A 15,959-nucleotide genomic window follows, 5' to 3' on the forward strand; every position below is an offset into this window, starting at 1 on the left:
TTCAAGACATTTCATTATTTTTTCAATGTTGTTTGTTCACTAGCAAGTATCTAGGTTTTATAATAACAGCCTAAATAAATAGACTCGTGATAATGGCATGTTGTGTAAATCACATGTTTGACCCTTTCAGAAGGAATGTTGATTATCTGCTCAAGCTGCTGAAGGCATGAACTTTATCCTAGTAACAGTTTTCACAAGCTCAAATGAGTCAGGGTTGCCAGGTTTCGCAACAAAACCCGCCCAAACGGCTACTTAAAATTAGCCCAATCGCGTTTCGAGGGGGGTTCCCCGGTAAAAATCGCATTCCAGGATCTAAATATCACGTTATTGGGGTCGCTTCAACCCCCGGACACGAAAAACAACCCGCGGCAATAGTGTTAAAGTGGTAATGGACATTTTCCATCTTTTTAGTTCATGAATCCTTCAAAAAACAAAAAAAAAACAAAAACTAACTTTTTTAGCACGTGGACATCTGTAAAAAAAAAAGGCACCTCAGTGATAAAATGTGTGCATTTGAACGCTTTAACACGCTTGAATGTTTAAATTGAATGACAAGACTTTTAAAAAAAATTGCAGATGATCAATACGATCCGATTTGCCACTAGAAGCGAGTGAACAATATGAATTAATACGATAGTCGTCAGGGCGGTGATCATGATGCATTTTGGTAGACTGACTGGAAAACACAATGGAAACAGGACATTTAACTGTAAAGGGGACTAAATTCAAGTTTTTTTTTCACCTGGCTTATCACATTAAGAAATAAATATAGCATATCAGTAGTCTATTACACACTTACATTGATTTATGAGAAAAGTAGGTTAACATTTTCTGAAGCCACGAGACTTTTTTTTATTCCTCCATCTATCCAAAGTTCAGATTTATGAAGCAAAACAGCAAGAATAAAAATAAAGTTTAGTAGTTCACAAATAAAAATCATAATAAAAGAGTCCTCATAGCAGAGCTAGTTACATGTGTATTTAAGTTTACAATGAAATAAACCTGAAGCTGGTAAGCTCATAATTCTTGTGACATGAGTTTGTGGTAACATGCCCTGATAGACTGTACATGACCCTTAACTACTGTAACTTCCATGTCATCTTATCTTACCTGTCTAAAGGGGAACTCCAGGGCATTAGCAGAACTGCACATTTACAAAATAATTCCAGAACTCTGCAGTTTTTGCAAATGCTTTATTGCCATGCTCCAATTACGTACACAAAATTAGTAAAAAAAAAAAAAAACCCCAACTTGATTAAAGAGGAAAGCAGTCTGTGAAATTGCTTGAAAAATTATTAGTAGCATTATTCGGTTTTTAAGCGGTATCTACTGAGTGTTTTGTGGTTATCAAGGTTGCAACATCGTTTTCATTTCTAAATAGAATTGAGCAGAAATAAAATCACAAGTTCTTAAAAATGTGTATTTATCAGTATAAACACCTTTTAAAAATCATAAAAATATGGTAACAGACAAATAGTAAAGCCTCGCACAGCTGTAACCCTCCATGAATAAAAGCAGATTTAATAAAACTGTACACTTGTTTATAGTGTAGCAACGAAGTCAATTACAGTCTTTTGACAGCTGGTTAAGTGCAGTTTATTCTCCGATCATGCAGTGAAATGCAGTTTAATTCCAGTTTTGGAAGAATTGTTTGAAGATAATGGTCTCTCTGCCCTGTGGCAAAATCTCCACCTGTAAGACAAAAATCATTTATAGATGATAGATTTATGGGGGTGGGGTCATGTTATAAAGTCTAGATTTTGAATTATTTTGCATAATGCCTCAAAAGACTGAAAGACAATAAACATAGAATAATACTTTTGTAGACCACTGCAAAATTGATTGCTGCATGAAGTTAGAACATATATATTGTAAATGCAATTGTAAAATCACTCACCCTCATTATAATAAGAATGTTAGGTGCACAAAAACAAACAAAACTAAATATCTGTTTGAGCAGCCAAACACAACAACATCAGCTGACCTGTGTTTTCATCTTGGGGTAATTCATTTGCTGGATGAAGTCGTCTGCCATTTTCAGAGCAGCCCTCTTCTCGTCTGCATTGGCTCCACTTCCTGACAAGAAAAAAAAATAAATACATACAAATAAATTATATATTACAGGGGTTGGACATTGAAACACTGGCCAAATAATGATGGTGATTTCATGGCTATATTTACACATCCTGGTGGCCAGTATTCAATGATTGCATGTTCCACCAGTAAGAGCAGAGGGTGAAGGTTGAATTAGCGGAGCAATAGCACAGCTGTACATAAAATATTGCAATGCACACAACATAATGAGACAGAGTTAAATAAATAAATAAATACAGTGGACAAATTATTGGTGTGCATCTTGCTGGTGTATCTGTGACCAGGACAGAAAGTCTCTGTGCTGTATCAAAGCATGGGGGTGGATCAGCGATGGTTTAGGATGCAATATCATGGCATTCCCTAGGTCCAATACTTCTGCTAGATGAGGTGCGTCACTTTTTTTCTTTTCTAAGAGGCTCTTATGCTCACCAAGGCTGCATTTATTTGATCAAAATACAGTAAAAGTTTAAAATGCAATTTATTTCGAAGCAACATTTTCAGCAATCAATTCCTTAAATCTTATCACGCTTCTTCAGAAATTCCAGAATCATTCCAATATGCTGATTTGATGCTCAAGAAACAGTTATTTTATTATTGTTAGTATTAAACAAACGTTAAACTGTTGTCCTGCTCATCTTTTATTCATTTAGTTATTTTATTTTGTGATACATTTATGGGGGATTCTGTGATGTTCAAAAGAACAGCATTTATTTTGTAACACTGCACAGCACTGAGCTTTACTTATTCTTGCGGAATAAAAGGTATTAATATTAAATGAGGGCCAAACTGAACTATTTTAGATGCATTCTAAGTTTTCACACATACACAATTTTTCTTACCTTTCCAAACAAAGATTTTTCCATTGGCCCCATTGTCCAGGATAAAGCAGTCATCACGTACCAGCAAGTCCTTGGCAAATGGACTTTTCTCTGACACCTTGGTCAACTTCATCGACCCGGTTGCATCCGAAACCTATGAAGAATTTACCATTTATATATATTGGATGCACATGAAATGGAATGAAGAGGTATGTAATACTTTTTAGGAATTTTGGATCATATAAATGGATGTGCATAATAGGTATGGGTGAGATATCTAACATCAAAATACACATGTAATCCTCCACAATTTAGATGAATATATTCAAGTTGTGGTACCTTGTAGAGGGAGGCAGAATTGGATGCATCTGCTTGGCTGTCCTCCTCTGGAGTGCTTTCTTTCAGCTCTGGCATTGCACCAAGTACCTTTTTATTGTAGCAGAAGAGAGAGGATTTTCACTTCCGTTTGAATGCAAAAAAAAAAAAAAAAAACTTTGACGCTGCTTACAATTCTAAACCCCTACTTAATTTCAACAGACATTGAGCATTATATTTATAGCACTCTTTAAAAAAAAAAAAAAAAAAAAAAAACCCTCTAGTCTCCCGCCACCAATTTTCAGAAAAAGATGAATCACTGTCTGGCCTTGGTATGGAGATAGGAATGTGACTTTTTGTGTTAGTGTACCAAATGTACTTTAGTACCATTTGTTGTTTACTTCTAGGTACTGAGGGGATTTGTAGACAAGGAAACTGTGACAGGAGATGTCAGACTTATCAACCAGGGATTGAACTAGGAGTCCAGAGGACTGTAAAGCTAAATAATCAGTGAAGGGAAGAGTTCAACAACAGGTGCTTTGGCATGTTGTTACCTGTAGCATCTCCTGTGTCTCCTCTCCCTCGTTGATGTTAGTGATCTGGGCTTTGCCGTGTCTTTCAGTGTCTCTGATCAGAGCGGCGATCTCCCTCACCTTCTGCTTCTCAAAGATGTTTGCCTGAGATCCAATCCATGACACAATCGTCTGCAGAATAAAAACATTTAAATGTTCATTTCAAATAAATGTTACATGCGTTGACATTGTTAAAAGCTTTTTTGTGGGGTTCCAGCATCCAAATACTTATTTGATCCAAAATTTAGTAAAAACATTAAAATTGTAAAATATAAAAGTTTCAAAAAATGTTTATAAATGTAATATTTATTCTAGCAATGGCAACGGTACATTTTCAGCAGCCTAATTAACTAATTACCATCAGTGTTGAAAACACTGTACTCAATTTTATGACACTGATGGATAAAAAAAAAAAAAATAGAAACATTTATAGTATTATAAAATGTCTTTACTGTCATGTAATCATTTCTTTAAAGAAAAAAAATCTTATTTACCTCAAATTATTTAATCAAACAGTACATACAGAAACATAATCAATAGACAATAGACACAATTACACAAACCTCGCCCAGGTCAAGTATAAAGCAGTCTCCTTTGTTAAAGCTCTGCCAGCTCAAATCCACTTCTTTGGCTCTTATGTTACGTTTCCCTTTGATTTGGTATAACCTCTGAACGGGTCCAGATCCAGACTGTGTTTTTCTGAAGCCAGACTCCACACCTCCCTCCTGCAGAAACAAAAGAGCGTGACTAAAGCGTGCAAAGAAAAGCGCTCTTTAATACAGCATACAGTATATAAAATATCAGTTCGTTTTATAACAAGTCTGTATACATCATTGGCACAGTACCCTTTTAAATGCTACATATTATATACACTTAAGTTCACAATTCAATTTAAGACCTTTTTAAAATGTAAAAAAAAATAAATAAATTACCCCCCCCAGTATACCTCCCCAGTGGCAGCTTTATACTATTTTTCCTGTGTGATTGTGTGTTATCATATTATCTGACTTCTCACCTTATAGCTGACACCTCGGGGGAAGAGGTTCATGAACTCTGGGGACTCATAGCCTTGAACTTGCCGGTGCTGGACCGGATCTCCACCCAGGAAGTTATCCAGCTGTGTAGCCAGCATTGCACAAGCTACCTGCTCATCACGAGAGGATTTCTCTCCTAAAAAGGTGAAAGAAGAGAGAATTAATATATATTCAGTCTTTTCAACATATGGAATTCACATAATTCAGTTTACAAACTTTCTCTTTTACGTGCCAATAAAGAGTCAGTGAAAACATAAGTGATTGAATTAAGCATAAAAGCTAAATGACTCTGTCAGCACGGTTGCCCCTGGAAATGCTGTGCATGTTAACACTAACACAATTTTGCACAATTCTGCCCTTTGTGAGATGCCACCAACGCAACCACTTCCTCTATCTGCACAATAGACTTTGAGCAACAGTTTTTTGGTCTGATAGACCAGATGCTGAGCAGTTTGATCTAAATGAAAAGCAGTTTGTATACTGAACAATTAACCAATTTTTATTTTATCTTAGGCTTTCAACAAAAAGTCTTGCTGAACAAAGCACTGCCCTCTCCTTTACAATGGTGACGTTTTTTTATATGATCAATTTAAATTAAAATATATAAATTTAAGTTTTAAATTTTTATTTAAATTAAATTTTACATTATATTATATAATTTCAAGGATGTAGACTTTTAAAAGACTTAAAACCGTTAAATAAAAGTAAAGTTAAATTGTGAATGCATACTTTTAAAAATGTTTGTATTTGTTTTCCATGCAAATTATACTTGAGTCAATTAAATTTGCTATTGAGAAAGGTTTATTATTTATCCAATTCATGTTCCCGAATTTTACACAGCAGCTAAAACAACTGTGATCTCAACTAGAAGAATCAAGATTGTTTTCTTACCTTAAATAGATAGCTCACAAAAATGAAAACTGTCATTTACTCACTCTCAAGTTGTTCCAAGTTTCTTCTGCGAAGCACAAAAGACACTTCTGAAGAATGTAGGTGTAATGTAACCAAACAGTTGACGGTATCCATTGAATTTCATTGTTTCCCCCCCCCCCCATACTATGGAAGTCAATGGCTACTGTCAACTGTTTGGTAACCAACATTCTTCAAAATATCTTCATTTGTGCTTAACAAAAGAAAGGGGAAAAAAAAACTCATACAAGTTTGGAACAACTTGAGGGCGAGTTAATTTTCAGGAATGCTCTCCTTAATTAAGCAGCCTTGGGTTGTGGCAGAGCCAGAAAATGAACTCATTGCGCAATGAACACTATCATACTTCAGGAGGTCTGTAGAGGTTTTAGAACATGGTGGTACGTGTAGAAGGGTCATGAATGAATTTATGGTGGGGTTATGAACTCAGACCAGGTATTCTGAGTAAATAAGAGATGGGGGTGTTTATGGATGAGGCATGGCTAAAGAGGATGCATGAGAGAAGAAGGCTCATCATGCTGACAACCAGCTTAGTGTTACCTATAGCACTGGATAAGACAATAGACCTAACTGAAGTCCTGTCACGGGCCTGCTGAAACATTAATGAGCTTGGGACTCTTCCCTCTTCATCCCGCTCTCATGTGCATGAGCGGTTCGATCCCATCTTTCTGTGTGCTCACTCAGACTGGGTCAGGCCCCCTCGACTGTCCCATCAAGCGTATCATTTAACTCAGCAGGCTATTGTCTCTCTATTGTCTTTCAGAGCCCACAACCCTGCTACATGATGAGAATGATTCTGACTGACCCTGACTCTTATAGGTCATTTCTTTCTTTTAACTTGTAGTGTATTTTACATTATTTAATGTAAATGCATTATTTTATGTAATGCGAAGAACTATTATTACACAACTGGTATTAGTGTTTTATAGTCTTGTTGTTTGTATTGTTGAACTGTCCAACACTGAATAATAAATATAGCTATTTCTATAAAAACTTAAATTCTAATATCATCATTAATCATCCTCATGTCATTCCAAACACAGATGTGAGTTTAAAGAATCTGTGTGCATCTTTTTCCCCCTCATAAAATGATGTTTGTGTGTGTGTTTTCAGGGCACATCTTCAGTCCCTTTAAAACCATCATCATGATAACATAAGTTACATTAGATATTACTATTAAAACTATGAAATAATGTCACCCTACACACTGAATGTGTCTATCCTGTGTCTTTCAGACAACACCGGAAGTGACAAAATCAGCAGCTATCATCTCACCAATCCACATGTGGAGGTCTGCTCCCTGGTCCCCCCGGTTATCCAGCACAAGGTAGGAGTCACCATTGAAGAAAGCCCCCACCTCAGCTTGGGCCAGAGGAACAGCCTTCATCTTCTCTACTCGCCAACATCTCAGTCCCGGCTGTCTGATCTCATCTTTAAACTGTCCTGGAGCGGCCTGGAATGGGAGCATTCTACAGAGCAACAGAAAAGCGGTGAGAAAGTTAAATAGTACTCCAGTGATGAGTACCCTAATGAGTGGATGAGTTGATTCAGGAGTGTTAAATAAAGAAGGCTTGCCAAGTAAACAGGCTAGGAAACATTGGCCATCTGGAAGGATATACATTGGAATGGCATAAAACTGCCAAACATGTGAGTAGCTTTCAGGCTTCACATCATAATAAAATAATAATTTTGTTATTTTTTAAACCAATTCTGTAAAAAAAAAAAAAAAAAAAAAAATTGTAATAACTTATTAAGCCTGTTATGAGAACAACACATACTGCATATGTTTCTTTAACAGGAAATGTTTCTTTTCTCACATTAATGAACATTTCGACAAGATGTTTTTTTCTTCACATGCTGATGTACAAATTTTTTTTTTTCTGGGCTGATGGCTACTCCACGTTAGTTCTACTCCTCTCACTAATTTGCCAACAGAGTTATCAGTTAAAGACTGTTGTTATCTGATTGGTTCTTTGACCTGTCAATAGCTTGACTGCCAAAACACATAATCTGGATTCTGGAAATCTGTTTGTTTAGACACCACAGCGTAATGGCAGCACAGTTCACACATAAAAACATATGTAGATTTCAGCATACTGTTGCCCAAGAAACGAAACACTCAAGACAATAAGGATGTAACAGCCTTAGGATGAAGAATTCATCATTTGAGTTTTGGTTCCTCCAAAGATTTCCACATTTCCTTCCTTGGCATTTTTCCATTTTTATGTCGTTAAGCTGCTTAAGCTCACTTATCAATATTAATAGTCTGCTTATCTTATTATCAAATGCTTTAACTAGTAAGGAAACCAAACTTAATCAATCATTTGGGATATTAGATAGCATATCATCTTTGACAGGCATGCGGATGGCATGCGGAATTTACAGCATAAGTAATGGCTTTGCAAATAAATGTGCATTGTGTAAATAAAATAAATCAATCAGTCTAATTAGGCTCCACTTGTGATGGTCTGGCACTCAGAGGAGCTCTAGAACAGAGCTGCATTACTGCACTCTCGTGTAAAGCAGAGCCTTCAGAGGCACATGTTATCTTATGTCACTCTAAGACATGCTAAACTAAAGCAAGACAGACATGTACAGTTTCACAATGCCAAAGAATATTCTCGCATAGTCAATGTTGTGAACACAAATGGCTATGACAGAATTAAAAGATGCTACTCCTCCCTTTTTATTTGTTAATTCGGTGCAACATTGGCTGTTTACTCACCATTCATGGCACCTCACAGACTACAAGGAAGCACTAGCAGAGAACTACCCCCTCATTCATCTTATGATTCAGCTTTGGCTTCTCCTAGTTCATCACTTTATGATACAAATTTTATGATCAGTTTTAAGAATTTACAAGATACAGTATGCTATATTTAAAATCCACTAGTCAGTAGCTTTTGTCTTTTCTAAAGGTGATTTAATGAGAAAGAAGAAGTGAGCCAGACAGTTAGTCAGTCATAAAACGTCAGCAAAACCTTTTCAAACTGATCATATGATGAAGTGTGGTAGAACACATAGAGATTTTGTTTACATTACATCAAGCTTATCTATTAAGCTATTAATCTGATTAGACAGAAGTTATATGTGCCCTCCATGTCATAAACAAACAGCTCCACCTTACTGAGTGCTTTAACACCCCACCCTCACATTACAGCAAGGTGTGAAACAGGAATTAATTCTGGCTTCTCATGTAAACAGATCTTAAAGTGTCTCTAAGTGGTCAAAAATGTGTTTGACACACACAACTACAGTGAGTCATGCGAAACCACAGAGTGTGGAACATACAAGCTGACACACACACACACACACACACACACACACACAATCTCCCAAAAATAACAATTGGGAAAGACCAGGGCCTGATCCACTTTACTGTCTGAATTGAAACAGGAAGCAACTGCCATTCAATAAAAAATAGCAGACATGGACCTAATGATCCCTTGGTCATTACCTTTCAGAATCAATGTAGTTAATTCAAATCATAACTTCTATAATATAAAGGCTCACCCAAATATAAAATAAAACAATTTGATATAAAATAGGAAAATTAAACATTAATTAAGTGAAGTTTTCCGCAACAGCACCACCAAGTGGAATTTCAAAAATGATGTTCCGTGAAAAATCGCATAATGTCTATCTGTCCGAATGTGAAAATGGCACATGAAAAGAGTAGTATGTCTAAATTCATAATATTTACAAAACAGTAGTTGAAAAGTACCACGATACTTCCGGCGATATTTCTGAAGATATTTCACCTTAAACCCTTGCGTGACGTAATGCCGATGTGACTGTCGGGCAGAAGTCTGCCGCGGAGCTCGCCTCAGTGCAGGCTCGGTAAAAGTGCACATAATAGCTGCAAATGGGGGGTTTGCGAGCACACTTCTAAAAGCTAAAATAGCAAATTGGAGTTGCTATTTGGGACAGGGCCATTTTTCAACGCAGAAGTACGCCTGACAATGTGTAGTAAACAGTAAAATAGTTTGCACTACAAACCAGTGTGTTTATAATTACAGTAAGATACAATAAAATATAGAAATATAGAATCCAGATCCACAAAATATACAAATGGCCACACCCACACAACTGACACCTAATATGGCAATGAAAACATGATGGATGTAGTACCGTACATCTTATTTTAATTCACACTACACACATTCATAAAACATCTACTTTTTAACCATAGCGAGATTCTCTACAAATGTAGTACCTTTTCAGAGAGTATGCATGCAAATTCGGATGCAGCTCCAGAGTATGTACTACGATTTAGGTAGCCTATAAATAAATTGTTACTCAAAAAAAAGTTATATTATGTATGTGTGTTGTATGAATGCAATCCAGATGTACTACATCCATTATGTTGCCAGTGCAAAGTTGTCCATTGAATTTTGGACTAATTTGGGCATACTAATTTAACACACTACTTTTCATTTGCTACAGTGGAGAGGTATTCATGTTCCAACACTAGGATTGTTTTCAGACATGTTTCCTAAACACTCCACCCATTTTCCCATTGGTCAACAAACAAACAATGCTGCCCCCTCTGCCACGCCATTGGTTGAGCGGATGTCGCTATTCTGAGCTCAGCATGATGCGTCAAGATTCAGTGCCACACTTCGACTTGAGTTCAGTCTATAAATGGGTCACTTGTCGTTTTCTCTATGTATTAAGTTGTGTATACATAGATTGAAAAAATTACATTTTAAATAGCGATTACCAATATTGGTACCGCACTGAAAACAGTAGTATGCTATCTACTACAGAACAGCATGAAATATGACAAACATACAGGTAGAGCGCAGGATAATGGAACGAGGGCCCATGCGCATAATGTGAAGACAGTTAGTCTCCCTTGATAAGTAAAGAGCGCACTCGAAACTAAGAAACACACTTCTCCACTTAACTGTAAAACTCCTTCGGCCTGCTCCGGCATGCTTTCTGAGTCCGGCTCCATTCTGCCTGTTCCAGTGCGTGTGTGTGTGAGTTTACCTGGCCTGGTTAGCTTATATGTGTCCAGTAACTAGACACGGGGCAATAATCCGAGCGGCCCTGCCGAGGACGCCCCACAGCGAGGAGAGTCGGGTTGCCTGACAAACGCTAAACACTGGCGTGATAATTACTGCAAGGCACCATCCATCTTTCCTCCACTCATCAGAGGGAGTTGATGGAGGAAACACGGAAACACATAGCTTTTGTTTCTAAGACAAAAAGCTGGAAATTTCAGAAGCTCTGAACTAGTAATAGAGCCATACACAAAACTATTACCAAGTCGAAACAATTATTAGTTTTGACACCATTCTGGATCACCAAATTAATTAGCTGAAATGTTATACTTTTGTTTGTATAAAAATGTATATATATATATATATATATATATATATATATTTTATTTTTTTTATTTTTTTTATTTTTTTTCTGATCAGCTGTAGGCTAATATGAACTTGACTTGATTCGAAACATATGCAAATGACCAGTCAATGTAGACCAAAAATGATGGTTTCCAGAAAATATGAATACTCAAAACTATTACCAAGTCAAGACAGTTATCCATTTATAATTTTAGTTTTAATTATAATTTATTAATTTTAACAACAGTTTTTTGTGGCCCGCCCAGCTAATTTCCTGAAATTTCTATCCATTTTTCTGTCCATTTTACCAACACAGTGTATGTCAGTGTAGCTTATTGAAATGATCACAGCATTACTACATAACATAGAGAAAACAAATGAAGATAAAGCAGTAAAATAAGAAGAGTGAGATGAAAAAAACAGATAAAGGAGATTGATAAGGCAAACTGATAAATAATCTGTTGTATAACCTATATTTCTTTACACAAAGACATGCAAGTAGATCATGAACAGATAAATTGCAAGAGACAAAGGTGGAGCCATAAAAATCATGATCATGACTTCCTAAAGAACTGCAAGCATAGTGTTATCAAACAACAGTCACTCTCATGGCCGCGGGAAGTGGGGGTGCTGGGGGTGCTGCAGCACCCCCTAGTGACGAGAGGGAGATAAAAAAAATGTAGGCCTATTAAACTATTTTGCACAATTTATAAATTCCTTATGAATATTTTAGAAAATGATTTTGACACACGCAGTCTATTACGTATATTTTGAGGCCTAATCAACACAGGTTCGGAAGTTACGTTGTCAACGTCAGGCAGGCAGGTTTGGTCGCCGAGTAACGAGGTTTCCCGCTCGTTCCACGCAGAATACATTCATCTTTATATAATACAGCGCACCTCGACATTTGGACACCTGTAACCAGGGCACCCCGCCTGCATGTAGCTCAGGTAAGAGCATTGTGCTGCCGCGCTTGTCACATTTATTTTTTTGGCAACAAGTGTGGGATCCGCTTTGACTAGCCAAGCAATTGTAAGTAGTATACTATAGTATTTTTGGAAGGTGGTGGGGATGGAGAGTATTATTTCGTTCGTGTGTTCTTTGCGTAATGGTTGTGGAGAACTGTTAAATAACGTTTAAATAGTTGGAGATTATTTCCTTGTGGTTTGTGTAAAAAGGTTGGAGATGGAGACAGAAAGCTTTATTCTGTGCGTGTGTTTTTTGCGTAATGGATGTGGAGAACTGTTCAATAAACAAATTGCTTAAATAGTCAGAGATTATTTCCTTGTGGTGTGCGTAAAAAGATTTTGGAGTTAATAGAGTTGCGTGTGAAATAAACGTGCAGTGACTCAAGCCAGCTGACCAAATCGATTGCATTGTTTTAGCGTTATTGTGAAGTTTGATTAATATTATATTTTGTTGTAATATTATTTGTTGTATCTAAATAAGTTGCATGTATGTATAGGCTATCTGAAATTGTAATGAAATTAATTATTTCGTTTTCTTTCGATTATTAAACTATTATTTCTGATTCTGCTTCTGCTTCAGATTAATAAGGCATTGCGCATATCTGAGAACTGACGTCTGTGTGTTTCAGACCCTGTGCACTGAAGTGTATATGACAATAAAGTAGTAAATCTCAATGTATTTATTTTTTTAATGTATTTTAAATAGGCCTATAGGCTCATAGGTTTTTTGTCAAAAAAAAAAAAAAAAAATTCACAGCACCCCCTGTTCAAAATTACTTCCCGCGGCCCTGGTCACTCTATGTATTTTTTTTTTATTGTACAAGAAAAGACACTTTTCCTATAAGTGTATTTAATTTTAGATGCTCACCATGTACCCTATTGAAAAAAATCGAGTCAAGATCAAGATCTGCGAAATATTTGACTTACTTTTATTTTTGAAGTGTTAATGAGCAGCAAACATGTTTTCAAATCTAACCCCTTGAGCACACATTTACTTTAAGAAAAAAGCTAGAAAAAGCCTAAGCACTAAGGTGTGGAGCTCTGGGAGTGTCTCTCTTGCTTAAATTTCTCTCTGCTTTAAGTTCCTTTGCTCTAAAATGAATTTGGCAGAACAGTTTTGGCACAGCCTGGTTTTGAGGGTTATGCATGTATAACTTGTGAGTTTCTGAGGAGATTTACAGTGCTTACCTTGCTGCTGCTGCTGAAGCTGAAGCTGGAGAACCCTGTAGAGTTTCGAGAAAGAAAGGAAGAGAATTTGTAGAGGAGACAAAATGTACCAAATCACTTCCTGCATTACTTCTGGCCCAGCCCCCTGGAATACACCCCCGCCTAACCAAACAGATGCCAAAAATTGAGGAAAAAAGGCAAGGGCACAGAGAGTGACGCTCACAGATTTGTTAATAGTTCAACAAAAGCAGGACCTGATTTGACTGAATTTGACTGCAGGAAGACCTGGACTGTGTGGACCGAAGGAGAAGAAAATATCTAAAAATCAGATTTAGCCTGAGGGGTTTCTCCTGTTACATACGTGAGTCACACCCAGTCAGCCACAAAACATTCGTTATAATGTCAGGGCTTGTCCATGAAAACAAAACAAATGAATGTAATACATAATAATACATTGTCATAGCTAAGTTGTCAACTTTAAAAAATGCGGCTCTTAACGGATGTGACTGACTGCATTCGCTCACTCAGACTTTCAAAAGAGTACAGGAAATCCAGGGGCATGTCTGTGGTTTCAGTGGTTTATTAAAAACAAGAACCTATGAGGCGCAAAATACCTTGGAATACATCTATGTGAAGAAATACACAAATTGCACATCTTCATTTAGAAATTCAATATAGGAAATTTTGTTAACTGAACATCCAAAATTAAGGGGTGTACTTATAGAAAACTCTTTTCCTATACATGTGACAGACTGTAAAACAGAAGTGTATCCTAAACACACAGCCCATTGAATCACAAGTCATGTGTTACCAAAGTGAAGTGAACAACAATCTGCAGTGTAGCAATTCTTTTCAATACGGCATTGTGCTACAAGACACTTCTGCAAAACTTTGACATTTAAGAAAATGAAGTCTAAGCCTTAAAGGGTTAGTTCACCCAAAAATGAAAAGGCGGTAACACTTTGGAATAGGTAACACTTGTTAACTATTAACAACAACATTTCCCTCAATAAATTCTTAATTTGCTGCTTATTAATAGTTAGTAAGGTAGTTGTTAGGTTTAGGTATTGGGTAAGATTAGGGATCTAGAATAAGGTTAAGTAGAATAAGGCATTAATATGTTCTTAACTAGCACTAATACATGGCTAATATTCTAGTAATGTGCATGCTAATAAGTAATTAAAGGTCTCGTTTTTCGTGCTTTTTTGAAGCTTTGATTGAGTTTACAATGTGCAATATAACATTTGTTCATGTTTCGCGTGTAAAAAACAGTATTTTTCACACAATTCACTTATCTGTATACCACTGTTTTCACTGTCATAAAAACAGGCTGATGACTTCCTTGTTCTATAAAGTCCCTCCTTCAGAAATACGTGACGAGTTCTGATTGGGCCAGCGGTTCATGTGTTGTGATTCGACAGCAGCTGAGCGCAGGCTGCCCTCCTGGAAACGCGATTGGGCTAGTTTTGGAGTAGTTTTGAGAAGCAAGTGGGCAGGATTTGTTTTGAAAACCTGGCAATCCTGATCTGAACGCACATGCTGGAGATGTACTTCTAATCACAGGAGCATTTTTACTGACGAGATAAGCATGAAAATCGCATTCGATTTTTTATTTTTCACAGACCTAACATCTAGTTAACAAAGCTAAACAGCTTTGCCCTTTGTATAGTAAGTCACAGAAACTGTTAAACGCACCAACTTAAATAATAAAATACACTTACCGGTTGTGGTCTATAAACAACGCCTTCTCCAGACAAAGAGGGAACTGCTCCATCTTTCAAGAATAATCTTTGTGTGTATCCGGCATTAAACTGATTGAGATTGAGAAAGCTGTCCTCTGCTAAATGTGCTGCACATAGTTTTAAATGTGGATTATAATTTTCAGAAACAGAGCTAAACATAAATTGCAACCATTGATCTCTAAGTACAGCATCCCTGGGAAGGCCAAACAAAGGTGATTGGACTCAGAGATAAAAATAACAGCGTTTCGACGACATGGCAAACACAAGAGCAGCTCTTCCTCTTCTCCGTCGGAGCGCAACGAGACCACGCCCCCTTTTTTGTGTATTCATGTGGGCGGAGGTTAGTCAAAAAACTTAATTACTGCAGGAACTAAAGGGACGTAGTCCAAACTGGTCTTTCGATGTATGCAGATTCTGTTAAATAAAATATCTCGCTTGGCATTGAAGTTTGAGCTTTAGAATTTTACAGATATTATTTATACTCGAACAACAACAACATAACACACTAACTAAAGTTTAAAACATGGGATCACGAAGAACGGGACCTTTAATAGGTGTTACCTATTCTAAAGTGCTACCAAAAAGGCTTTAATTACTCACCCTCACGTTTTTCCAAACCCTTAATGTTTGACAAAACAAAACAACGTATATAGGATTAAATAAAATACTATAAAGAAACGTGCTGCTGTGGTTATCGAATAGATTGCACACGCAGAAATGAATTGCTGCTGATTTTTGTGTTCAAAACAAAACATTCTTGTAGCTTTGAGTTATAGTTGAACCATTGAGGTCACATGGATTTTTATCATGTTCTTACTATGTTTCTTGGTCTGGGAACAGTTCCATCACATTGCGGGTGAGTAATGACAGAATTTTCATTTTTGGATGAACTATCCCTGTAATTAATTTAATTTACAAACGGTCACTTAAAAACATTGATTATAAACATTATACACAAAAACTGTTTG

The 15,959-nt window shown here is 36.7% G+C and overlaps 1 protein-coding gene across 1 annotated transcript; it reads right to left on the reverse strand.

Annotated features, from left to right (window-relative positions):
* Positions 1–1,179: 1,179 nt before the first annotated feature.
* On the reverse strand, positions 1,180–13,427 carry LOC127968747 (macrophage-capping protein). Its single transcript, XM_052570083.1, has 9 exons — positions 13,271–13,427; positions 7,036–7,229; positions 4,815–4,969; positions 4,363–4,524; positions 3,782–3,931; positions 3,252–3,338; positions 2,934–3,066; positions 1,985–2,076; positions 1,180–1,692 (listed from the first exon to the last, which is right to left on the reverse strand). The coding sequence occupies exons 2-9, from the start codon at positions 7,226–7,228 to the stop codon at positions 1,627–1,629; spliced, it is 1,038 nt and encodes a 345-aa protein (XP_052426043.1). The 5' UTR covers position 7,229; positions 13,271–13,427; the 3' UTR covers positions 1,180–1,626.
* Between the last annotated feature and the right edge of the window lie 2,532 nt (positions 13,428–15,959).

The sequence above is a fragment of the Carassius gibelio genome, chromosome B12, assembly GCF_023724105.1.
Source record: "Carassius gibelio isolate Cgi1373 ecotype wild population from Czech Republic chromosome B12, carGib1.2-hapl.c, whole genome shotgun sequence".
Classification (NCBI taxonomy): Eukaryota; Metazoa; Chordata; class Actinopteri; order Cypriniformes; family Cyprinidae; genus Carassius; species Carassius gibelio.

What these genes read in the sequence shown, in the direction of transcription:
- LOC127968747 (XM_052570083.1), bottom strand. Translation starts at nt 7,228, where the DNA reads ATGCTCCCATTCCAGGCCGCTCCAGGACAGTTTAAAGATGAGATCAGA. An exon ending in AGACCTCCACATGTGGATTG is followed by an intron (nt 4,970 to 7,035) that starts GTGAGATGATAG and finishes TCACCTTTTTAG; the next exon opens with GAGAGAAATCCTCTCGTGAT. An exon ending in AAAAATCTTTGTTTGGAAAG is followed by an intron (nt 2,077 to 2,933) that starts GTAAGAAAAATT and finishes TTTTCTTGTCAG; the next exon opens with GAAGTGGAGCCAATGCAGAC.